Genomic DNA, 27033 nt, shown 5'->3' with positions numbered 1-27033 from the left:
TCTGCCTCTGACTCTAGAGTGCTGGAGTTAATGGTGTGCACCACCTTGGGCTGGAGAGACGGCTCAGCAGTTAAAAGCACTTGACTGCTCTTCCAGAGGTCCTGAATTCAATTCCCAGCAACCACATGGTAGCTCGCAACCATCTGTAATGGGATCTAATGCCCTCTTCTGTGTGTCTGAAGAGAGCAATAGTATACTCATGTGCATAAAAATAAATCTTTAAAAAGGGGGGCGGGGGGTGCCATCACTATCTGGCTATGCACTCCCAACTGACCTCAAACTCACAGTTCTGTTGCAGTTTCCTGAATGCTGGGAATAGGGATGTGTCACCAAACTCAGTTTGTCATTAGCTTTAAAGACACAGGGTTTTGCCATGTTAAAGAACAAAGCTCTCTGTGAGCATCTTTTTAAAGGTATAATTATGAGAGAATAATGACTAATTAGCTAGTATTCTTGTTAGAATACCTAAGATGAATATGAAGCATACGTAATTTAAATCTACTAGTAGGATTATAATATACTTCAATCTCTTCTGCATGATTCAAATTTAATTATTCTAAGTTAACTTTTTAAATATTTTATTCTCTAGCATTGCTATTAATGTTTCCTTTGGTTTTTTTTGTTTGTTTGTTTTTTGTCTGTTTGTTTTTTGGTTTTTTTTGTTTGTTTGTTTTTCAAGACAGGGTTTCTCTGTGTAGCTCTGGCTGTTCTGGAACTCACTCTGTAGACCAGGCTGGCCTGGAACTCAGAAATCCGCCTGCCTCTGCCTCCCGAGTGCTGGGATTAAAGGTGTGTGCCACCATGCCTGGCTGGTTTTTTTGTTTGTTTGTTTATTTGTTTTTGTTTTTTGTCTTTTTTTTATTCAGGTGTTTGTTTCCTTTACTTTTCTATTGGAGTTTGGAAACCAAGGGTTCTATCTTGCTTTGAAGAATAAATATTTTTATGTTCTGTAGAATGTTTCTCAAAACTTGAAATAATATATCAATAAATAATTTAGAGCTGAGACTACTGAGTAGTCTAAAAATCCACTAAGGCAAGAAGACATAATGTTCAAGGCTGATCTGAATTTAATGTACCCACGCCCAGTGTGGGAACCACTATGAGACCCTATCTCAAAATCAAAAGTAAAAAGGCTAGGGATTACAACATGAGGGAATGTGTCTGAGGCCGTAGATCAGAATTTACTGAAGGGAATCAGAACTGGTACCCATTTTGAAGCTCCCTGGTTTCCAACTTTTTCCACTCAAAGATTCTAATGTTTCCCTTTAGGATCAATTAAGAACTTGGAGTTGGTTTCTTGCTTTTGATTTTGTTTTTAGCTTAATGCTTAAAGCTTAAATATTTTTCTAGATCATCACTTCCTATTCTGTCCTTTTTTTTTTCTTTCACCTCTAGTTAAATCTGTCAGATTTTTTTTTTTTAATCTTTTGCTTTTCAAAGACCCAGTGGCTTCTTACTCATCTATCTGCTCCTCACATTTCTTCATGGACAGTTCTACACAGACCTGCTACCAGAACCAGTGAACCGAAGCATGAAATCAGCCACTAGAAAGCAGCCAACCAACTTACCTGGGAAGTGACTCTCAGAGAAGGTGGCACAGGAGAGATCTCACATTATAGTTCAGCCCAAGTCTCAGGTTAGGGTCCCATAACACTCCTCACTTGACACCCTACCTAATCTTAAATACCCTCTTAGATACTTGTGGCAAGCTCCAGTGAGGCCCAACTAGACTCCCTGTAAGTTGCTATGAAAGTGAGAAGGGAAGCCACGCCTTTAATCCCAGCACTCGGAAGGCAGAGGCAGGCGGATTTCTGAGTTCGAGGCCAGCCTGGTCTACAAAGTGAGTTCCAGGACAGCCAGGGCTATACAGAGAAACCCTGTCTCAAAAAAACAAAAGGGAAAAAAAAGAAAGATAGTGAAAAGGGCAAATTATACATGCTTGTTGTTATCAAACATCAACACAAAGCTCCTGCTTTAGCTTTCTCAATGAAGTTTTCACTAAGGTTCTAACTTTGGTTCTTAAGAGAGGAATTTAGCTGACATGGTGATATACACCTTTAATCCCAGAACACAGGAAGCAGAAGCCAATAGAGGTCTGAGTCTGAGGCCAACCTCAGACTATATAATAAGTTCCAGGACAGCCAGGCTACATAGGGAGACCCTTGTCTCAGAAGAAAACAAGACAAGATAAAACAAAAAGATTCGTTTCTCCTTTTAGAGGCCGATGAGATGACTCAATAGTTAGGAGCATATCCAGACAGCTCTTTTTTGTTGTTGTTTGGTTAGTTGGTTGGTTTATGGTTTTTGAGACAGGGTTTCTCTGTATAGCCCTGGCGGTGCTGGAACTCTGTGGACCAGGCTGGCCTCGAACTCAGAAATCCGCCTGCCTCTGCCTTCCGAGTGCTGGGATTAAAGGCATGCGCCACCATGCCCAGCTTCAGACAGCTCTTATACAGAACCCAAATTCAGTTCATTGCATCACACTGGGCAGCTCACAACTGCCTATAAGTCCAGATACAGAGGATCTGATGCCCTCTTCTGACACTTCCAAGGGCATCTGCACTCACATAAACATATCCACATGGACACATTATTTTATTTTATTTTATTTTATTTTGGGCTTTTTTGTTGCTGTTTGTTTGTTTGTTTGTTTATTTGATTGGTTGATTAGGTGTTGCTTGTTTGTTTTTCTTTTGTTTTGGGGTACAGGGTCTCACTGTTTAGCCTTGGCTGGCCTGGAATTCATTATGTGGACCAAGCTGGCTGAGAGATCTGCCTGCCTCTACTTCATGAGTACTAAGATTAAAAGCATGTACCACCTTCCCAGCCTGAACACATAATTTATAATGAAGTATCTTTTAGAGAGGGGGCAAGGCAGGCTGAAGAGATGGGTCAGCAGTTAAAAACACAGGCTGCAATTCCAAAGAACTCCAGTTCAATTTCCAGCACCTATATTGTGGCTAGCAATCACCTTAGACACCAGTTCAAAAAGATCCAACATTCCTCTTCTGACCTCCACAGGCACCACATACATGTAGTACACAGATATATACCCAAAGACATTCACTCACACAACAATATAATCTCCAAAAATATTTTTAAGAAATTAGTTTATTCACTTAAAGTTAAAAGAATCTGTTGAGTATATACTACTAGTGAATTGAAATCTATCCCTATGACCTTGTATTCTCCTAGAGTTCCAGGCTCAATCCTAACGGATATTTGTATATTCTTGTTTTATTTTGTTTTGTTTTTTTAAGGAGTTTCTTCCTTGCAGCATCACAGCCTTCTCCAAAGTCTGAACTGTATACATGTAGATCATGGTATTTGGTAACTAAAGTACTTGGGCTTTATTAGAAACCAAGGGCATCGGCTTTATACAGGCCAGTCATCTTCCTCCTGGCTTAAATCTGTAAAATGAGACTCTTTGCAAACTAAGCCTATTTGAACCACTTTATAAACATAGTCAAGGTCAAGTTAAGAGAGTTTCCAATAGGACCGGTGAGATGGCTCAGTGGCTTGCTACTAAGCCTGGCAAACTAACTTTGATCCTCAGAACCCACATGGTAGAGCAAGGGAACTGACTCAGGCAAGTGTCATCTCACCTCTACATGTTCATGTAGTAGACATGCTCATACACACAAATTAATTTATGTATGGTATATATGTATGTATGTAAAAAGAATGAATGAATGAAAAAGAAAAAAAAGAAAGAAAGAAATTTTCTAGTAAGTACCTACAGGCTTGTATCTCAGGAGTAGATCGAATGTGTTTATGATCTAAGAATGAAAGTACTCCTGCAGAATAAGCAATGAAAGGCTGGGAGCTCCATGCTAAACACATACATTTACATGTTTTAACAGTATGTGTTGGTAATTGAATGCAAGTGAAGGCAGGTGAAGGAGCCAGTGACTACATAAACCTTAAGCAAGGACAAGCGATGATAGGGAAATCCCAGGTAGTACTTTAAGGACCAAACAGTACATAGGGGTGTTAATTGTTATCTAAGGCAATCAAAAGGGATCCACGCCGGGCGCGGTGGTGCACGCCTTTAATCCCAGCACTCAGGAGGCAGAGGCAGGCGGATTTCTGAATTCGAGGCCAGCCTGGTCTACAAAGTGAGTTCCAGGACAGCCAGGGCTACACAGAGAAACCCTGTCTCGAAAAAAAAAAAAAAAAAAAGGGATCCACTCACCCAAACAAAGGAGCCTACTTACCGCCTGAGTGACTCCGGAGGATGGAGACACACCGCCATTGCTCCACATTGGCAAGCTTACCACTGGAACCAAACACAGTGCTGGGCCCAATGTACCTGTGTGAAAGAGGCATGAGATATGCACTCAAGGAGTGTTCTAGATACTGTTTAAAGGTGCTCCCTGTGGCACAGCTTATCATAGCAAACAGAAAAGGCAAAACCAGATAGCAGCTAAAAGCACCAGTTAAACAAAAGATGTGGCAGAAGTGGTAACTTAGGATCAATCCATGCACTTGTGAAATAATCCTCAGCCACTACAAATCTTCAACAGGAAAATTTTCAAGACAAAGTGAGAGAAAAGCAGACCACGGGCCACCATCTACATACAGTATGATACCATTTACATGACTTAAAAACTACATGTAGCACAGACACTCTACACATGGAATAGAGCAAAGAAATACACACCAGAAAAAACAAAAGCTTAACCATGGCTTTCTTTAGGTTGTAGGACTATGAGCTATTTTTACATTTCTAAAGTGCATACTAAACATAGTATTTGTGTTGGTTATTTAAAGTAGGGTATCATAAATAAATAAATAAATAAATAAATAAGTAAATATAAGCACCCAGGCATGTGATGCACACTGGTAATCTCAGCACTCAGGATGTAGGGACAGACGGATCAGAAGTTCAAGGTCATCCAAGGGTCTGGGCTACATGAGACCCCTGTCTTTTTTTAATTAAAAAAAGAAGAAGAAGAAGAATATTAACTACATTTTTATTTGAAGGCAGGGTCTCACTCACTATATTGCCCAGAATAATCTCAAACTCCTGGGTTCAAGCCAGTCCCTCCTGAGTAGCTGGGTCCACAGGTAGGAGCCACTATGCCTAACTCAAAAAAAAAAAAAAAAAAACAATAATTTAAGCCCCTTTATAATGGATTCAATATTCCTGCTTTAAAAAATAAGGAAGAAAAATACAAGAGTCACAGGACTGACTCCTTCCAGGTAGAATTACATGGAAGATGGCACCATGTCCAGAGCCTCTACAAACACCCTTTGCTCTTGTAAAGCTATACACTTACCCAGAGAGCTCCTGAGGCAGCCAAGTGAGCACAGAAGATGGCATCACTCAGCTCTCAAAGCTATGCCTCCAGTTACTCTGGCTAAACAATGATGCCAGGTCTGGGACACAGTGTGACCGAGAGCCACATGGAAAGCTTATTATGGTACACAGTATCAGGACCCATTACGCTCAAGGATAAAGAAAAAAATGTCCACAGTTGACCCTTAGTTTACTGCAAGGCAAGGCTGCCACAAAATGAGGCAAGGAAGGTGGGCTCCGGATTCCCAGCCCTGATTCAGATCTTAGTCATTTTGTATGTAAGGGTTTCATGTGAAATTTTATTTGAATAACAAACAAAGGAAGCCACAATGTCAGTGGCTGTAAGGATTAACCCTTCCTTCTCAGCTAAGTACTGTGTTCCTACAAGAGGATAGCTGGCCTGGTCAGCAGGCAGAATGGAAGCCTCCGAGTCACTTGTCAGGCTTCATCCACTTCTGACCTATGGCAACTTCTTGCTACTTATGAAGTTAGGACTTCTATGCCAGGGTGGGAAAGGTGACTTTGATAAAGACCAGCAAAGAAGCTTCTAAAAATTAAATGTGAAAAAGGAAAATGATGCTTACGTAGCCCGCTTCCACACCATAATCAGTTTGTCATCTCCCCCAGAAGCTAAATACATCCCACTGTTTGACCACCGCACACAGTTCACACATGCTGGGAAGAAAAAAAAATAAGGTGATGAAAATCCAATAGGCATGCCCATTTGCATTATGTAGAATCTGGCAAGAAGTAAAAGGTTTATAAAACTACCTAATCTATTTAAAGCATTTACTGTGTATGAGTCGCAGAGAAACAATTCAGTTAAACACTAATCTTGTGCTATAACAAATAACCAGAATAGTCTAAAGGGAAAATATGCCTAATCTGAGAATTGTTCTGAATGAGACAACAGGAAGTTTATTCCTATGAACAGCAATAAACTTCATTAGTTCCAAAAGGTTGTCTATGGAGGAGATGAATTTCAATAGGAATTATTCTCAAAATAAAACAGGATGTCTTTCCCAGAACTTTCCAAGAAGTTCTAAATAACACATAGCTCTAAATAACCTCAATTAACCAGAGCCATCCCTTTAAATTTAGATTTCCCAAACTCATCAGCATAGGAGACTGACAGAGTCTGTGTCTAGCTAAGCTTAGTCCAGCAGAAATCCACTCATGCTTCTTCTAGGTTACAGCCTCCAGGAGCACACAGCTCAGTCTTTGGAGATATGAAATATGATGGACCCTAACAATGTTGAAGTTGATACATGGCCCATGAGCAACTTATGCTCTAGACCCAGTGACACTGAGAGGCTTGGAAGAACAAACAAAGCAGAGGAAGGAACTAATACCAAACACTAGTAACTGTCAATGGTCACTAAGGCATTACATACAACAGGGAAGGAAAACATGAAATTGTTCCACATTCTAAAAGGTCCTGGCAGAGAGACTCTTACTGACACAGCACCAATCTGAGACATGTGTTGAGCTGTCTCTTATGTACCCTTCCCCAGAACCCTACTGTGTCCAGGTCACTGGTCCCAAAGCCCCATGGAATCAGGCAGTAACGACTCATGAGCAGGAAATCACCAGAGGTACCTGCAGACTGTCCAAAGATGGTTCTGTGGGCGGGCCGAGTCTTCTGCCGAATAACTCACCCAGGTGTGCAGCCAACATCTGTGCCTTCAGACAGCAGGCCGAGGGGAGTTAACGCCGCACGGGGCCTTATCTTTCTAATTACAAACACATGTGCTAACCTTGGGCACTCTGCCAACACGCAAAGCCTGCAAAGGGCCACTCTGTAATACCTAAGTGATTGTCCATCTGGCAAAGCATCTTGGGAATATTTTCATCCTTCTCGTCATCCTCCTGGAGGACTGGAGACATATTCCAGATCACAACCTTCCCAGAATCCTGCCCTGGAATGAAGGAGCAAGAAAAGCTCAATATGCAAGAAGTGGAAACGACAATGATAACAGTAACTATAGAAAATGCTCATTTAGTTTCTTAAATCATACTTGACTAGATCTAAGCAGACTTATCTTGAATTACTAATGTAAATGACACAAAAGGTGAGGGAAAAAAATAACAGGGACCCAAAAGAGAGTGAATTTAATAGTAGCTGAGGCCAGCCTGTCTTTATAAAAAGAATACTGACTGAACTACAAATTAGGAAGAGAGAGAGCCTGTCTGGCCTCTGAGGTCCTCATTCCTATCCAGAACACACAGACTCCTCATCTACAAAACAAAGAGGAAGGAAAGTCACTGTCAGGCCCCTTCAGGTCTGCATGTGCACTGAGGAAAAGGAGAAAAGTGCAGTCCCTACCAGGGTTTCCCTCCCCTTCAAGGTGCTGCCTGGATCCGATGGCTGTTTCCAGAATTGACTGGACGCTTTGAGACCCAAATTTGAAATGTGCCCTGAACACAGGAAAAAGGGCTCATTACCTTCTTATCTGCCCTTTGCAGTCACCTATAGATGGAGATCAACCAAAAGAGGGAATTTAGGAGGGTCATAAATTGATGCCAGCTGTACTGAAAAGTCTATCTATACATTATACTAATTATTTTTGTTTGTTTGCTTGCTTTCCATCACTATAGTTAACACAAGTCATGAAAAAAAAATGAATGTCTGAAATGGATGTTCCAAAGTAATGACAAAATGATTTAAACCTCTTCTTCAGCCGATATGTAAAAATATTTCCTAATTATCCCTCTTAGACCAGGGGGAAAAACTTTTTCAACCACAACTGCCTTCACTCCTGCCTCTGTGCAAATTGCCTACTGTGAGCCCCGCCCCCTGTAGCACCTGGAAGGTGGGGGCGTGGCCTTGAGCAAATGCTACTTCTTATCACTATAAATAAAAACTTTGTTTTCTGGCATTTAAAAAAAAAAAAGGAAGTTGTTTTACGTCTTTCCAAACAGAGCTATGTTATCTCAATACCACAGTAGATGCTGAATGGAACACACTGATACTATGGATGCTATTTTCAAATGCTCTAGACATTCTTATTTTCTCATTAACACAGTCAAATTCCTTTGTCCAGAAAAATCACAGTGTAGTCATGCATTCAAATGAAAACACTGACAGAATCCTTGCCTCTCTGTAACTGGACTTTGGGGGGGGGGAGGACACCCTCCTGCTGATTTATATCTAATACCAGGGGTGCACCAATTTCATTCTAGCTTTAGCTTAATAAAAAGCTTTAATTAGAATGATAAGTCAGCTGCACAATATTTCTAAGATCACCCTACAGACCCCAAAAAATGTTCATCTTCAAGTCGGACTTCACTTTGTAATCTAGGCTACCTAGAATTTCTATCTACCTGTCTTCCAAGTGCTGAGATCACAGGCCTATGCAACCATATCCAGCTCAAAAAAAAAAAGGTTGTGATTTAACTAACCTGTTCAAACTGTGCACTTTAAACTGAGTCACAGTCATATTACAAAGCAACAAGTTGTCTCATTACAGCTAACCATGGATCCAAAAGAAGCAGAGTACGGCAACAGGGAAGTGGTATTCACTCTACAAACATACCTTGTCCTCCAGTTGCAAACTTGGTCCCATCAGGGTGAATATCAACTGAAAAAATTGGCTTCCCTGGAAACAAAGAAAAACATATCAAGCTTGGCTTTTATTCACTAGAAAACAATAAACTTTTATTTTTAAAATATTGATTACTCAAATAACATCTCTAAATTTACATCAAGGACAAAGCAGCAGGCTGCAGATGAAATTACCTGTAAGAATGGGGAGATCTAACAGCTTTAGTTAGTCAAAACTGTTAGACTCTCCAAGCAACATTAAATAGCTGAAAACCCAACAGAGACTAAGTATGTCATCACTGAAAGCAAGAGACTACAGCATTGCTGGGTACTTCCTGGGGACCTGAATATATAAAGGCAATAAACTGTAATAAAAGCTCAAGTCACAAGCTCCTGTGAAAGGACCATATCTCTACCTGATGACATCTCCCTCAGTGTGAGTCTCACTTGGCTGACAGCTTGGGAAGAAGGACTCTCCATCCTTTTCTGACTGGCTGGCTGTCATAAGCAGGTCTAATGATGTATTATAGCCAAGGGCCCTCCCTTCTCTTGTTAAGATTTTAGTTCCTGACAACGGTCCTGAAAGTCTATAGTTACACACATGGTGTGTAGCAATTCCAAGATAAAGCACTCAATCTTGGAGGGAAGCTTGGAACACTCATAATGTTCTGAAGGGAGGTAAAACATTCCATACTCACTGAAGCTCCTTAAAACTAGAAAGTAAACAACAAAAACCTCAAGAAACCTGAAACCGACTTAACCTTACTTAGTCACAGGACATACTCGTTCCCTTCCTCTCCAAGAGTGTCTAAGCAGTAAAGCCTACTGAGAGACTTTCAGAGCAGCTGAGTTGCCTAGAAAAGGCTAGACCAACTGAGCATGCTGGAAGAGATACTCTCTAGTCTATCAAGCTGCATGCAGGCTGTGTGGTACACTTCAAGTTCCAGCTTTCAGGAGCTGTCACCCATGCTAGGGTGGGCTTTCGGAGATGCAGCTGTCTTTGAGTTACATACTCCTGTATGTAACCCCTCATGCATACTCCTGCAAGTAATCAAAAAAAAAAAAAAAAAAAAGGGCTCACCAGGTTGGACTTTGATGATATCCTTTGGTTGGCCATTGGTTCACATCTCCCCTGGAGTAGTATAGAAAGTCTACTCTCTCAGCATCCCCTGCCTGGACCTCTGTTTAAGCATATACTCAACTACATTCAATAATCAGTTCCTAAGGGTAAACAGCTAAAGCAGGCTCTTAGAAACAACCAAGGGCCCCTCTGCATCCAGGCTTGGCTGAGGCAATTGGCTTGCAGGACAGACCAAGTCAGGCAATGAAACCAACACCGAGTAGTTTGTGCAAGGTAATCTAAGGACCCTGGGCCTAGTTGGTATCTGTTCATGTCCCTGGTCTGTTTCCAAGACCAAAGCAACAAAAGCTGCAGGTTTCATATTAACTGCTACTGAATTTAAACTATATCATCAGCCTGTGAGTGACAGGTTAGAAGTATGACAGTCAACTAAACATCAGCAACTACTGTTGCAGACAGGGACAAAACGTCATAAGCTCTAGAATTTCACAAGTGATAAGGTGATTACTTATCACTTATTAGAGCTCCTGGTGTCTACCTGAGGGAAGCTGTAAACCCTGCCAGGGACCCCACACCATGTGGAAAATCCAGTGCAGGTACCCAAAGGCAGTAATCAATATGGGTCCTTGGTGATGCGCCCTGGCATCATCTTCCAGAGTCTTATCTGTGTGATCAAATCAAGCATAACAGTGAAATATCTTTTCATTCTTACTGGTCACTGGGTGGCAGGTAGTAGGAGAAACATGAAACAGGTGTGCCAAATACAGATAGAAACCTTTGGAAAGTTTAGCAATCACTACGTGTTCTATGGTCTCCTGTATTCAAATTAACAATAGCTAACACTTACCCTGTCATTATACCGGCAGCCTTTGCCTGATCCCCAAGTCCTTTCAGTGATCTCCAGGCTAATCAAGAGCCAAACTAGTCAAGTCTAGATAAGCAGCTGCTTGGTGCCTTTCTCTTTCTCTCTCTCTCTCTCTCTCCCTCTCTCTCTCTCTCTCTCTCTCTCTCTCTGTGTGTGTGTATGTATGTATGTATGTATGTATGTACAGACTCAGTCTTCATTTTCTCTGGCATATTTTATCCTTTTTTTCCTGGGCTTCAAGAGATAAAGCCCAACACAGCTTACATTCTAGATAGCTCTGAAGACCTGGTAATGGGTACTTAGAGATGAGACATGAGAGGGCCTGCAAGTCCATCTTCCCCCTCACATTCTAAACACAGCAGATCTTAATTAGTTTTGTCTTAGTCGTCAAGAAAAGAACCCATGAACTGGCAAGACAGCTCACATAAGTATTTTCCACCAAGTCTGACAACCTAAATTCAATCTCTAGAACTCACATGGTGGAAGAAAAAACTTCTACAAGTTGTCCTCTGACCTCCACAGATACACTGTGGTACAGGAGACCATGCATACAAACACATGTTTAAAAAAAAAAGAAAAATTAAGAAAAAGAAAAGGATCCAGAAATTACAGTGGCATAAAGGAAGGTACATCCTGAAAGCACAGTGAAGATGAGCAGAAGGCTCTGCCTGGTTCCTTCTTGTCACTGCTTCCACTCAGGACCACACTGGCATGCCCATGCTCTCTTTGGCATCACACTTACCCAAAGGCTAAAATACAGGAGAAACTAAAAGACAGTAGTTTTCTTGCCCACCCAATCCAAGAATAGTCCTCACAGGAAGGACATTTAGGGCTGTGAGCCCAGCCTCAAGTCATGCAGGTACTTGTTTCCAGTGGCTGTGGCAGCCAGCACTAAACCAACAGTGAGTCCTGCCAGGTACCAAGGAACAGTGGCAAAATTGGCACCAGTAAGTCCTGTGGTATTCAAGACAGAAGACTTCTCCCCCAATTGGTAAGAAGAGCAACAGCCACCTCTATTGGAAGGCTTTCTGGGGATGAAGAGCCAGAGCCATGCGAGGCACACCTCATGAATGCTACCTCTAGCATCAAGCCTCAGTAGCAAAACATGCTTTTGCGCATCTGATCTGCCCCTCAAACTGTGTAGGGGGGCTCAGCCCAGGCATTTTCTAAATCTTATAGCGTTTCTTATAGCGAATAAATACTTCCGACATTCCCATTTTACACTAGGAAGACACGAAGGCACACAGAACTAGGTTCAGAAAATTGTCCAGAGCCATACAGCACCCAGCTCGAAAGCCTGAAGCTATTAACACTGTGGTATGGTACCTAGCTAAGCAACATAATCTACCGTGGCTGTGAATAGGAAGGAAGCAAAGAAGGGTAGGAGAGTGGGCCAGAGTGTGAATGTGTCCTTGTGACACAATGTAAGCCTTACACCTGCTATACCGGACATATTACTTCAGGCCTGTGGGCTACTTCAGCAGGCTCCAGTAAAATACATCTCCTTAGGCTACTACTCCTATGTGCCTTCTTTGCCTTGAGTTGGGACTGGCCCATTACCTGTTTTAACCAACAAGTTTCTGTGCTAGGGTAAACCTCACAAAGGTTGAGTATCTCAGCTTTTTTGTCTGGAGAAATCTAGTTCCCAGTTCAACTACCATGCTTTGAAGAAGCCTCAGCTGTCCACAGAAAGAGGACTATTAAGGACACACAGCAGTGAGAATCAAGGCTCTGAGCACAGAGACTGAGTTATTCTAGCTGCATGCTGCTGAAACCATCCCAACAGACTCAGTGAATCTGAGGTTAACTGCAACCTGATGAGCCTTGTCAATGAATGGAATCATAAGCTAAGGATAAAAATGGCTGTTTTACATCAATAAAGCTAGAGGGTAGTATATCACAGAAGGGATATCTAAAAATGACAATTCATCTACCTTTTGGCTTCAGATAGCTTAGGATAAGTATTTGTCAGTTTAATTTTTTTTTAAAAAAGCTGACTTGTGGTAGCCATCAGGGAAGAATATATTTCTGTTCTGTAAGTCTGTGAATTGCAAATTGGCCTTCTTACAAAGCTTGTCAGAACATTTACCTTCAAGCTATTCTTTTTACCCAACAAGTCAACTGCACAGATACCAATCACAGCTCATGTCCTCACATCATACGTTTGAAGCATCCATCACCTAGAAACTTTCTCACCCAATCTACATTAATAAATATCTACCACCGGGCGTGGTGGTGCACACCTTTAATCCCAGCACTCGGGAAGCAGAGGCAGGCAGATTTCAAGGCCAGCCTGGTCTACAAAGGGAGTTCCAGGATAGCCAGGGCTACACAGAGAAACCCTGCCTCAAAAAACCAAAAATATATATATAAATAAATAAATATCTACCATGTGTCTAATACAAAAATACACATAGTATGATAGCATAGTCCTACCTATAGGGAGCCCCAGAATTAAAGATAATCATACAGATATCTAAGTAGAAAGATACAGCAATATACAGCTACACAGTTTAAAAAAAAAAAAAAAAGACAAACCTTCACCTAGCCTGAAGCTTCCTTCTAAAATAACAACTGAATTAAATAAAGCTCAACCGTGGCACTGAGGGCAAGTCAGCCAGATGGATAGGGGTAAAATCAGCCAGAGGACACACAGCACTGAATCAAGAAGCAGCGTGATGTACTGCTCCAGAGTTCATGAGGTAAGCATGCTCAGAAGATGCTCCACCCAGGAGCTTAGACTCATTTGAAAGGGACACATTCACATTCTGGCCCAACAAGTGCTGTGTGGAAAAAAGGGGGATCTCAAGGCTCCAAAGGAAGATAAAATAAAGACTAGTAACAGGTTTAGACTTTAATGGTGCCCTTTTTTGGACTGTCTCTTCAGTCCTGCCTCTGATCTGCTATACAACCTTGACTAATTGTTTAATTTTCCTAAACTCTAGTTTCCTAATCAGCAGAAGTGGTGAGGAGAAGCTTACCTTATACCCACCCGCTCCTTTTGGACCGATCAAGATACTGTAACAGTGTTTCTAAAATGCATCTACTTAATTTAACATTTCTCAGACCAGGATACACTTTAATAAAAGGTATGACTGGGTTATCTGACACCACTTTTTCTTCCTAAGTGATACTTGATGCACAACGATTTAGATGAAGTATGGGGTGGACCTACACAGCACTGCTAGTGAAGTGCTAGCTCCCAACTCCCTATCGCCTAGGCCTCTCAGCCCCAGGAAAGACATCACTACAGCCCTTGTCAACAGGAAGGACCTTAAGGAAGCTTTCATGAGTGAAGCTAAGCAAATGGTCTTACCAGTTTGGCTGGCTAAAGAACTTTTCCTTTGGCACAGCAAGATAATGATAAATTCCCAACTACCTCCAACCTTAGGCATTTGTATAGAGGCAGACAAAAGATAAGTCAGCATACACCCTGAACTCTAACAATGTTGGGCAGTATCTTTCCTTCAAATCAGCCTGAACCAGATACTTCCACACACCCATAATGGTCAATTTCTTCTCCAAGAATTTGTTCTTCAGCCCACACAAGAACCTACTGACTAGCCTGGCACAGATCACACACACCTTTCATCTCAGATTTTGGGGGTAGACAGGTAGCTGTAAATTTGAGACCAGCTGGTCAGCAGTCACTTGACTAAAACACACATGTAGCTCAGGAGGTAAAGGGCACTTGAACATGAGCAATGCTCTGGGTTCAATCCCCAGTGCCAACAACAAATGTAATAAATCACTGAGCATATCCCCTAGGCTCCTCACTTTATTCCATTATTCTCTGTGCCTGTCTATGCCAGCCAAGCCCATACCGCTTTGTTTTATTTCCATCAAAAAGTATGAGACTGCCAACTTTATTCTTTTAAGGTTATTTTATTAAGATATCCTTAGGGCTGGAAGGTGGTGGAGCTCACCTTTAATTCCAGCACTTAGGAGGCAGAGGCAGGCAGATCTCTGAGTTCCAGGCCAAAACAAAGAAAGAAAAAGAAGAAAAAAGGAAATCCTTAAAATTCTTTCAGAACTTTTAGAAATGGCTCTTTCTCCTAGCAGAAAACACTCAAAGTTTTAATAAGAAATTAGACTAAAGTAGTTTTGGGTAGTTTTTTGTTTGGTTGATTGGGGGTGGGTTGGTTGGTTGGTTAGCAGGGTCTCACTATGTAGCTCAGGTGGGTCTGAAACTTTGTAGAGTAGTCTGGCCTTGAACCACAGAGCTCTGCCTGCCTCTGTGTCCTGGGTGCAAGAATTATAGTTGTACTACCACTCCTAGCTTATCATCACTTAATTCTAAATGTATCAGTATTTATTGAGCCAAGCTCTATTGGGCAGTTCCTGAGGCAAAGTGCAATGAGTGAAGGCCTTAAACTTACCCAAAGTCCAGTTCCCAGGACATTTACACCATGTTTTCAGTCTAATCTTCCCAGTAAGCTAGATATGATAGTGTGAACTTAACAGTTCTGAAAAAGTGATGGAGAATGAGCTGTATGCTATAAAGGTAGACTCCTTAAAACTCGGGAAGTGCCGGGTGTGGTGTAGCACGCCTTTAATCCCAGCACTTGAGAGGCAGAGGCAGGTGGATTTCTGAGTTTGAGACCAACCTGGTCTACAAAATGAGTTCCAGGACAGCCAGGGCTACAGAAAAGCCCTGTCTCGAAAAACCAAAAAAAAAACTTCAGGAAGTAAAAATGTCTAAGTTTCAGCAAGTCCCTGAAACCAAACAACTAAATAGGTAAGAACTGCCGTGAGTTAGCTCCTAGGCTTTTGAGAGCTGGCACTCGCCTAGCACAGGCTTCTGAAAACTAAGCAGTCTTTCAGTCATTCCTGCTCCAAATATGCAACCCTTCATCTATACCCCTTTAAGTAGCACCAATAAACTCACTGATTTACCAAGGTGGACTCTGGTGGAACACCTACTGTGGTCTGTTGTTGATTCCCTAGCTGGGGTAAGTAGATAATTTGTTCACTTCTCCAGGGAATAGTGTCAAACAGCCACATGATAGAAGAGAACTGAATCCAACAAGTTGTCCTCTGACCTTCAGTGCACCCCATGGTAAACATACATGCACACCTCTACCCACAAAAATGTAATAAGGATAAAACTAATATACAAAAACAACAAATTGGGCCTCATTAAAAATGTGTGTATGTGCATCAAGGGATGAAGGAAAAGACATGAGAGAAGCATTTGAAAATGATATAAGAGACTGATATCCAAAATGTATAGAGAAATCCTAAAACTAAACAAACAAAGAAACAAAAACCTCAAAAAAAATGGACATGGGAAGGTTGGAAAGGTAGTTCAGTCCCTAAGAGCACTGGCTGCTCTTCTGGGGGACCCAGGTTCAATTCTCAGCACCCACATGGCAGGTCCCAACTGTCTATAACTCTAGTCTCAGGGAATCTGACACCTGGTTTCTGTGGGCAGCAACACACATGTGGTGTACAGACATACATGTAGGCAAACAACCATATACACAGAAATAAGAATTAAAACATTTAAAACAAAACAACAACAAAAAAATGGACAGACACCCGAAGAGATGGTTCAGTGGTTAAGAGCACTTGCTGTTCTTTGAGAGAACTTGAATTCAATTCTCACCACCCATGTCAGGCAACTCATAACCAACTGTAAGAGCACCCCGGAGATCTTCATCCACACACACCTCCCTTCATGCAGACACATGCCTACACATAATTTAAAAACAAACTTTTTAAAAATTAAATAATAAGGTCAGGCAGTGGTGGCACACACCTTTAATTCCAGCACTTGGGAGGCAGAGGCAGGCAAATTTCTGAGTTCGAGGCCAGCCTGGTCTACAGAGTGAGTTCCACGACAGCCAGAACTACACAGAGAAACCCTGTCTAGAAAATAAATAAATAAATAAATAAATAAATAAATAAATAAAAAATAGACACAGGACTTAAGTACACATTTTTCCTATGAAAACATGAATAGCCAGGAAGCAATGAAAAGATTCTTTCTCTTCAATCCTGAAATCCAAATCACATCACTTTAGTCAAATGAAGGTTACTAGCCAGCAATGAAATGAAATGACAAATATTGGCAAGAATATGGAGAAAATCAAAACTTTGTTGGGATCTCAAAATGTAAAACATGGTATCACCATGACATGAAAGTTTGAGGGCTAATTAGAAATAGAATATTGGGCTGGTGAGGTGGCTCAGTGGGTTAGAGCACCCGACTGCTCTTCCGAAGGTCCAGAGTTCAAATCCCAGCAACCACATGGTGGCTCACAACCATCCGTAACGAGATCTGACTCCCTCTTCTGGAGTGTCTGAAGACAGCTACAATGTACTTACATATAATAAATAAATAAATAAATCTTTAAAAAAAAAGAAATAGAATATTATGATCCAGCAATTCTACTTCTGAGAACCTACTAAATTAAGCTGAAAACTGAGTCTTGAGAAAAAGCCAGCCTGAGTTATAAAGCAAGACTCTGTCCCAAAAACAAACAAAAGGGAGTGCTGGAGCAATGGCTCAGCAGTTAAGAGCACTAGCTGCTCTTCTAGAGGACTGGGGTTTAGTTCCCAGCATCCACATGGTGGCTCACAGGCATCTATAATTCCAGCCTAGAGAATCCAATGCATGGGACTACAAAGGCATTAACCCCTCAGTCCGATTTAGAACCATTCAGCTCCATACATACCCACATGAAACCATCTGTAATTTATCAGGGCCATTACCAGCTCAATCAGATATAATCATCTCTTGCCTGGATCACCTTAACAGCTTCATGAGAGTCTCCCAGCTCCTATTTCCTCCTGTTTTGGTATAGCTATTTCCTTCTCACAAGGCAATATGTGGCTCTTGCTCCACCTCCACTCTAGTTCATCATCTGTCTCAAATTCATACTGGGCTACTCCCAAAAGTACCCCCCCAATAATCCTCCTGTGTACAAAACTCTCAAGTAGGCAACTTTTGTAGCAAAGTATATGTTCAGGCTTCTCAAAGCATGTTTTATTTACAACTGTCCTACTCTAGGAGGTTACAGTCACACACACACACACACACACACACACACACACACACACACTATAAATTTCCCCCCAGAAACATGGGAGGCAGGAGGATCTCTTGAATTTACAAAGTTCAAGACCAGCCTTAGTATAAGACCAAGACCTTGTCTCAAAACAAAATAAAAACCCAATTAGCCTAAAGAAAATAACTGAGATTCTCCTATACCTATCTCTCCATAGTATTGCTTAGTCTCTGTCGGTTGCTCCTGTCCATATTGACCTACCTGCTCTCTGTTGATGGTTCCTGCTCAGGATGTTTCTTTGCTCTCTGGCCTTACCTGCAATGCTGTTGTCCTTGCCATTTTCACACTACAACATATTTGCTATCATCAAACTTGCCAGGGACACACATACTGGTGGCTTTCCATCCTTTTCCCAGTTGTCACTTGCTAAGCAATTACTCTGGAAGCTTTCCCACTATATCACCTCTTTCCTGTGAACAAGAAACCCACTCCAGCTCTCTAGATGGATGGCTTCAGTCTGGGGAGCTGTTTAGTTTCATACTGTTTCTAGCTTTTAGCTCAGACCCTGGCACATAGCTAGCCCTTGGTATTTTTCAAATGGGTAGATTTATTATATTCTCTGCAAGATGGTCTTTTGGAAAGTGCCATAGCCCTGAAGTCTGCTCCAACAAAGATCTATCCTCGGTCCTCAAAGGAGACTTGCTGCCCCTTTTGTCTACCCCCATACACGCTGTTTTCCAGGGCAACCTTCCTATAACCTTAGTCTGTCTTATGTTGGCTAATACATCAGGCAGATATTAGTTTCTTTTTGTTGTGGGAGGGGTGTTTGTCAGTTCCTTCCTATCTGTTCTATTTATTCTATTTCCCTTCTTAAAAATAGAAAACTACAAGAAGCCCTTGGGCCTGAGGATGTTCAATGCCCCAGTGAAGGGGAATGCCAGGGAGGGAAGACGGAAGTGGGTGGGTGGGTGGGTGGGGGAGCACCCTCATAGAAGCAAGGGAGAGGGGATGTGATAGGTTTCCAAAGGGGAGACCTGGAAAGGTGAAAACATTTGAAATGTAAATAAAGAAAATATCCATTAAAAAAAAAGGAAAAGAATTAAAAAGAAAGAAAGAAAGAAAGAAAGAAAGAAAGGAAAGGAAAGGAAAGGAAAGGAAAGGAAAGGAAAGGAAAGGAAGCTACAAGGATATGACCCAGCTTCAGGGTTTTAAGCTGTGGGTCACAGCCCCGTGTGTGACAGCAACAATGAAGAGTTTCTGATGGCTCAATGGCTCAGAACCAACCCTGTAGCGGTTCTGCATGTTTCTGGCAGTTCCTGCCTGTGTTGCACTGCACAACTTCACTACAGTCTAGCTTCTTTTTTTATATGTAAGTACACTGTAGCTGTCTTCAGACACTCCAGAAGAGGGCGTCAGATCTCGTTATGGATGTTTGTGAGCCACCATGTGGTTGCTAGGATTTGAACTCAGGGCCTTCAGAAGAGCAGTCTTCAGAAGAAGGCTCTTACCCACTGAGCCATCTCACCAGCCCACAGTCTAGCTTCTAAACATACAACATGCATACTTTTCACTGCACATGCAATAATGCAAAGCAGCACTGCTTGAAATATCTCAGCACACACTCAAGATTACTCAATTATGAACCACAGTGCTTTTACTGTGCAGACAGTTTCTGGCTTATAGAAACATACTGGTTTGGACTGTGTTGTATTAGAATGTTTGACTTTAAAGTTGTTATTTGAGTTTCTAATTTCAGTTTCACAAAAAACAATTCAAGCAGTTTTGGCTTGGCATTAATATAGTATTTCCAACAATTCCTAAAATGTCCTTAAACATACTTTTGCACTATGTATTCTGCAGTATGTATTTATAGAAAGTAGTTTTCAGCACTGGCAATTATAAAATCAAAACAACAACTCTAAAAAGTCTAAGATTCTTTACACAATATCAACTATTCAGCTGATTCAATTCTTCATGTAAAAATAAACATAACCAGCCAGGCATGGTGGCGCACGCCTTTAATCCCAGCACTTGGGAGGCAGAGGCAGGCAGATTTCTGAGTTGGAGAACAGCCTGGTCTACAAAGTGAGTTCCAGGACAGCCAGAGCTATACAGAGAAACCCTGTCTCGAAAACCCAAAAAAAAAAAAAAAAAAAAAAGAAAAGAAAAAGAAATAAAAAAAAAAAAATAACCATCTCAGTATGTAAATTTGCTTGTCTTCAATAAATGGCAAAATTATTTATCGTAAGATTGTTTGAAAATAAAATTTATTATTATCAGTAAATGTTATATATTTATATAGCCAAAATCACATTTAAAAAGATTTCTGGGTATAAAGTAGTCAAAAGTGGAAAAGTTGCCAAGTGTAGTGTGCCAACTGGCACACACCTTTGATCCCAGCACTCAGAAGGCAAAGGCAGGCAGATCTCTATAGAGTTTGAGGCCAGCCTGGTCTACAGAATGAGTTCCAGGACAACCAGGACTACACAGAGAAACCCGGGCTAGGAAAAAAAAAAGTTATCCTGTGCCTGTAACTCGGCCCCCCAACATACACAGACAGACAGACACACTCAAATTCATTAAGAAGCCCTGATAATGTTTCTTATTACAGCAATCTCCAGCAGATTCCACCAGAAAATCTGATCTGTAAAAAGACATAGCTAGGACAAACAAAAACAAGAAGCAAGTCAAGGGTAGTGTTACCCACCCACCAGTTACCCTTTATCTCCTCCTCTGTACACATAGGTGTTCACTCAGTGGTTAGTATATTCCAGGCACCATTTTCTCTTTGAGAATAAGGCACTAGCAAAGGCAAAGCCTCTGTCTTTAGGAGATACCTTTCTGTAGACAGGTTCTAGTGGGACTCCAGTTTAATTTACTAAAGTATCTATTCTCAAGCCGGGCGTGGTAGCACACGCCTTTAATCCTAGCACTCGGGAGGCAGAGGCAGGAGGATTTCTGAGTTCGAGGCCAGCCTGGACAGCCAGGGCTACACACCCTGTCCCGAGGTAAGGGGGGGATCTATTCTCATTCATATAAGCCAGTAGGCAACAGTAACCAGTGCAGGAGAAGGCATATAACCCAGATGGTCCAATCAGGCTAACAGGGAAGACTCAAGTCACAAGGCTAGAGTACAGGTCCCTCTTTCGTGTTCCTCCCAGAAAGCAGGGCTTTGATTCCCCCGTGACCAGAGAATTCTCAAATACCAAATACCAGAAGTTTCTCCAAGCAACTCAAATGAAATCTACTAGATCAGAAATTCCAAGGTACCAATCTCCAAGCATAATAATACTTGTTGTTCCAAGTGTCAAGCGGTTTGCGAAAGGTGTCCTTCTGAAGAAGAGAATGGTCCTCAAGCTCTCCTCCAGGAAGACAGAGGTGGTCAGAGGCAACTCTGAGACCACTATTTGTCAAGTTAGAAATCCCCAAGCTAGTCTAGGTATGATTACCACCTAAGATCCTTCATAGCTTGTAACATCTTGGAGAGGACCACAAACTCAGCCTCAGTTTCCAGCAGCAAACTGCGCTACTACAGATGTTCTCTCCTGATCCAAGTTACATAGAATCTTAAGAGTGGGTCACTAGCTCACAGGACAAGTCCTGAAATAGATCTTCTTCTGGGTATACTAATGTAATTTAGCAACTTAAAGAGCTGAAAACCCTCTATCTTCCTCTCTTGTCATCCTCACTGTGAGCCTGTCCTTTCATTACAAATTGGCTGCCACATTCAGACCCAGTTTAGTCTTACAGAAGAAACTGGACCCAGAAGCCCCCAGCAAACATCTTGCTAGGTAGAGGTAGTAATACATCGGCAATAATTTAAAAACTCACACTCACATGCAGACCAGGTTAGGAACATCAGCACACATGCCCCTACCAAGAGATTGCCTACAGAAAAAGGTGGACAGAAAACCAAAGAAACCCTGGAATTCTGCTAGCAAAAAGGGCAGGCAACCCAGAGGATCAGCAGCACCTTTTCCTGATATTTAACAGCCTCACCCAGTCCTCTGGGTGCAGTTGCTGGTCTTGCCAAGATCATAAAATATGTTTGCCACAATTTTTAGACCCCAAGTCTTGATCCAGATTTGTCATTTGCTAGGCTTCTCTTAGTCTATAAGCAAATACTAAAGTAATTAGGTTACACTAGCAATATCTGGGTAAACAAATCTGGGTCAATGAAGACAGCTCATATACCTTCTATGGATACCCACAAGACCCAAGATTGGGATGATAACACCAGGCCCTCCACTTGGCTTCACTGGTCAGAGCCAGGGACTACGCAAGTGTGCCTCCCAGCTGTATAACATGAATCTCCTCATAAGCTGAAAGTGTATGTTCAACCACTTACTAGATTAAAATTCTAAAATGAAAAAAAAAATGTGTGTATGTGATATATGGGAAAGGATCTCAATCTATAGCCCAGCTGGCCTCAAACTTCTGCCTCTTGGGTTCTGGATTTACAGTCATGGACCATCATGGACAGCTGATTGATTAAATGTTGGGGGTCAGGGGTTGGTAAACTGACCTGAATTCTGTCTCTGGCACCTACACAAAAAGCCAGGTGTAACACCACACCAGTAATCCCAGCACTTGGGATGCAAAAGACAGGAGTATCTTGAGGGATCACTGGCCAGTCAATGAATTCCAGGTTCAGTAAGAAACACTGTTTCAAAAAGGGAGAGGGCAACAGAAGAAACTTGACATTCATCTCTGGCACACGTACACACAGGCATAGACATAGAAATAATGAGCAAACAAACAAATATGTAAATGTCTGAGAGAATTCCACTAGGAGCTCAGGAGATAGCTCAGTGAGTAGAGAGTCTGCAACACAAACATGAGAACCTACTAACCCCCAGCACCCATATAAAAACCCAACAATGTCTATTCCTCCACCTCTAACTCCAGCTTGAGTGAGATGGGCAAGAAGGGAATCACTTCCTGATTGCCAGGGTAGATCTGTCTCAGGGATATACAGAACAGAATGATGATAAAGCAGAGCACTTGCAAACCTCTCCTAGTCTCCAAATGTGTGTAGGCATACATGTGTACATACACCCCAAACACACACACACACACACACACATACACAAGAAAACAGCACTGCCCATCTCTCATCTGTATTCTTTCTCCAGCACACTTATAAACTCAAAAAATGATATAAATCTACACTTCCTGCATGTAATGGCCAAGTCCCACTAGTTCTTCCTTTATCTACAGTGCTTCCTCCTCTTTCTCATCTCTGCCACCACCTTTCCTCACTCTCTTAGCACATCTTACCAAGATCCGGAGTTCACCTTCTAAGTCCAAGGACTTCCTAAAACACATTTTAGGTGTCCAAACCCCTCAGAAACTTCAATGCACCCCTCCCAAAACCCAAAAAGGAAAGTTCAAGTCCCCACAAGGTGTTCAAGATTCCATGCATCCCTCAGCCACATTCTCTTCCTCTCCTTCCTCAGCTTACCTTATGCAGCATACACTATGTCTCCAAATGGAATGCTTGAGCTTTTTGATCCTGACTGTCCAAGAACACCATCTCTGTTATTAACATTCTCTGCAGAGACTCATCTACACTTGGAGATAAGCCCTTTGTAGTTCAATCTTTCTGCCTCAGCCTGCCCCAAGTACCATAACTATAGGTGTATGCCACCATAACTAGAGCCCAGGATATAAGCTTACTTAGCAGTGAAACTTATTTTGGCCATGATTAAAGTAAATGTGTATGGCCAGGTATGATGGTGCATGCCTTTAATCTCTGCAACTGAAAGACAGAGGCAGGAGGATCTCTGTGAGTTCTAGGCCAGCATGGTCTACTGGGAGAGTTCCAAGAAAACCAGGGCTAGACAGTGAGATCTTGTCTCAAAAAATAAATAAGTAAAATATAGTCAATAAGATTGCATCTTATAGACCAGGCATGGTGGCACACACCTTTAATCCCAGCACTTGGGAGGCAGAGGCAGGTGGATTTCTGAGTTCAAGGCCAGCTTGGTCTACAGAGTGAGGTCCAGGACAGCCAGGACTATGCAGAGAAACCCTATCTCGAAAAAAAACAAACAAACAAAAATGCTGATAACCAGAACATTTCAGCTGGAGATGATATGGCCTATCAATGAGCATCAGCAATATCCAGATATTTTTGGTAGAGGTAAATGGACAGTTATGGTGGTAGATACTGCTGACATCTAAGTAAAGATCACACAATACACAGGACAGCCCCTAAAACAGTTGTGACTAAAAATGGCAATCATGCTGGGGCTGAGATATCCTTTCTGAGAGGTTTCTCTAGTACTGGGCCAAAATCTGAAGACCAACAAACACCTCTCTTTCTGCTTTTAACTCTTCTAGTTGCCTACCTTGCCTTGTTCTCTTTTCCTCCCCTCTCTGAACTCTCAGACCCCAAGAGTTCATGCTGTATATATAAGGAGACAGGAAATGCTGAGTGAGAAAGCCAGGAAGTACGATCCCCTCCAGTGCAGTAGGGCTTCTATTTATTCATCCAAAGGAAACTTGACTCTACCAGCTACTACTCTTCAGGACCTGGCTAGGAAGCCACTCCCCACCTCTCATTACCATCATCTTTAAAGGCATGCTTGGCAGTGACATGTAATAACACCATCTCCAAGGTAAAGGCAATATAGAGAAAGAGGGTGCCTTTAAATTAAAAAAAAAAAAAAGAGAAGTTTGCTTAAGTCTCAACATCTTTTATCATGAATAATCATCACTTAGATTTTTTTACTTAAAAAAATTTTCATGCCAGGTGGTGGTGGTGCATGCCTTTAATCCTAGGACTTGGGAGGCAGAGGCAGGTTGATCTCTGAGTTCGAGGCCAGCCTGGTCTACAGAGTGAGTTCCAGGACAGCCAGGGCTATACAGAGAAACCCTGGCTCAAAAAAAAACAAAAAACAAAAAAACAAAAACAAAAAAAATTTTTTCATACAGTATGGTTCTATCATATTCTTTCCCCTCCCCATCACCTAGATTTCAAATGAACTTTGAACCTTCTTGCCTCCAAACTTGTGTGTGTGTGTGTGTGTGTGTGTGTGTGTGTGTGTTTTCGAGACTGGGTTTCTCTGTGTAGCCCGGGCTGTCCTGGAACTCACTCTGTAAACCAGGCTGGCCTTGAACTCAGAGATCCGCCTGCCTCTGCCTCCTGAGTGCTGGGATTAAAGGTGTGCTCCACCACTGCTCGGACTAGGCTCCAAACTTTAAAATCTGTTCTTAGCTGAACTTCAGAATCATACTGTTTAATGTAGAGAGCATGTCGTACCCAGTCTACGTCTACGATCTTCCTTGTGAACGCCCCCTCCCCCTCCAAAAAAAAAAAAAAAAAAAAAAAAAAAGTTCGGCTGTGAATAAAAAGCACCCAGGACCAATTTTTTTTTAAATTTGGCCACGTGGATTTTTAAAAAGAGAAAAATGCATCTACTTGCCTTCTTTTACGCGGGCGCGCGCACACACACACAAAAACACACACACAACTGTAGCTCCCTCTAGATGCAATACAAAGTAGAAAGGAGGAAAGACCCTTCCTCTTTCAGCAGAGCTTGGCTGCTTCCTCGTGCTTCCTTCGGGTCCTTCCAGAGACTCAAGTACTAGCTGGGGGGAAAGGCTCTAGCTCTTCCTCACTCGCTCGGCAGAGAGCAAACAACCTCCTGCAGTAGTTCTCGACAAAACTGGATGCCACCGGCTGCTTTCTCCACCAGGGTGTAGGAATCTGCTATTTGAAGTCACTATCACGGATCCAAAGTCGCTTGTCTCCTGTGCACCACTGGCCCCAATCTTAGTCATCTGAAGCCCCAATCCTTACATTAAACGTGGTTCTTTCGTGGTCCTCCGTAGGACCTGAGCCCAGGCCCTTCCCATTCCAGGATCGCAATAGCCCGAGTGGGGGCACTGTCACAAACTCCAGGCCTCAGAAAGGGCAATACAGCCAGTAAGTATCTCATGCAGATTCACCGAGCCGCTGAAAGGCCACAAGGGGGATGTCGCCCCAGTTTCATACTCACAACCATCTGAGCACATACTGGATGGTGAAGCCGGATGGCAGCACCAGGTCGGTACCCAAGCCGGCTCACCAGAGCCAGGCATCCCAGATTAAGGGTGGGCGGCGCAGGACACAGCGCCATTGCCTGAGGCAAAGGCGGACTTCGCTGCAACCAGCCCGAAGCACGTGCCCGGGCTCGCCGGTGTCCCAGAGCCGGGGACAAAGTCTGCTCCTGCCCGTTCTGCAGCTCCAGCACCCGGCACCAGCGTCTGGACAAGGTGGGCAGGACTTGAGCACCGCCGCAAGCCAATCCCAGACCCCACCCCGATGCAGGTTCGGCCGCCCACGACTCCTGCGTGCACTCACCATTGTGGTTGACCCAGGTTGGCTTCAAGAGCTTCATTGTTCGGCCGCTGCCGGGCTGAAGCCAGAGCCGTGTCCCTCAGCACGCCTGGGCCATGGAGCTGCCGCAGCTTCCTCCCGCGCCGCCCGCCCTCCGGCCGCCGCCCACCCTTGCCCTCAGCGCCGCCGCGCCATCGCCGGCCCGTGCCCCCAGCCGCCGCCACAGCCGCCTCCTGCGCTCGGCCGCCGCCGCCGCCGCCACAGCCGCATCCCCTGCGCCGCTCCTCCTCCGGCGGCTCCCGGGCAACGCCGGAAGTCACGGCGCGCACCTGCCAAATCGCCCCGGCGGGAAACCGCTCCCTACGCGGACCGGGCCGCCTCGGTTCTTCGGTAGACAGGGGGGGGAGGACGGGGATACTCCGCTGCCACTGATGTGGTCGCCGATGAGGGTCGGTGTGAGCAGGCTGGCAAAGCCTTGAGATCCCGCCCGGCGATGCAGAACCAGGGTGGTGTGCAGATCTCTAGTTCTACCTCCGCGGCTCCGAGTCCAGCTTAGTAACTAGCTTCCGCCATCCATCAATTCGCGCTATTGGGCATCTCGCGAGCGCCAGCCGGGCGGGCGCCAGCATGCATCTAGCGGCAGACGGCAGCGGGCCCTGAGCTCGATTGCATGCATAAAAGAACTAGGCTGGTGAAGGATAGGGGGCCAGACGGGCGCATTTATTAGAAGAGCGGGGCGTTTTCATAGATGTAAACACATAGGCCAGGCGGAGCAGAGAGCAGGAAAACACCGCAGCATCCACAGAAGGCGGGACGCCCGCAAAAGGGCGCGGCGAAGCCACCGTTGCTTGCCCGGGGCGGGGCTGCGTCGGGGGCGGGGCCAGCTGCGGGCCCGCCTCTCG

General features: G+C 43.2%; 1 protein-coding gene across 6 annotated transcripts in view; it reads right to left on the bottom strand.

The window, feature by feature from the left end:
• Positions 1-26925, bottom strand: part of Hira (histone cell cycle regulator) — a 93560-nt gene extending 66635 nt beyond the window's left edge. The window contains exons 1-6 of one of the 6 annotated variants that reach the window (XM_006521799.4): positions 26156-26405; positions 8839-8901; positions 7748-7772; positions 7111-7221; positions 5887-5977; positions 4218-4312 (exon numbers count right to left, since the gene is read on the bottom strand). In XM_006521799.4, coding sequence (XP_006521862.1) covers positions 4218-4312; positions 5887-5977; positions 7111-7189 — 265 coding nt within the window. In that variant the 5' untranslated portion in view covers positions 7190-7221; positions 7748-7772; positions 8839-8901; positions 26156-26405. Of the gene's footprint in view, positions 1-4217; positions 4313-5886; positions 5978-6901; positions 7222-7628; positions 7773-8838; positions 8902-25811; positions 25913-26155 lie in introns of those variants that run through there. The other 5 variants (XM_006521800.3, XR_003951761.1, NM_010435.2 and 2 more) reach the window with 5 other exon arrangements.
• Positions 26926-27033: the final 108 nt, after the last annotated feature.

The sequence above is a fragment of the Mus musculus genome, chromosome 16, assembly GCF_000001635.26.
Source record: "Mus musculus strain C57BL/6J chromosome 16, GRCm38.p6 C57BL/6J".
NCBI classification, from domain to species: Eukaryota; Metazoa; Chordata; class Mammalia; order Rodentia; family Muridae; genus Mus; species Mus musculus.
The sequence above is the reverse complement of the archived record's forward strand: the minus strand, read 5'-3'. Positions and strand labels throughout refer to the sequence as shown.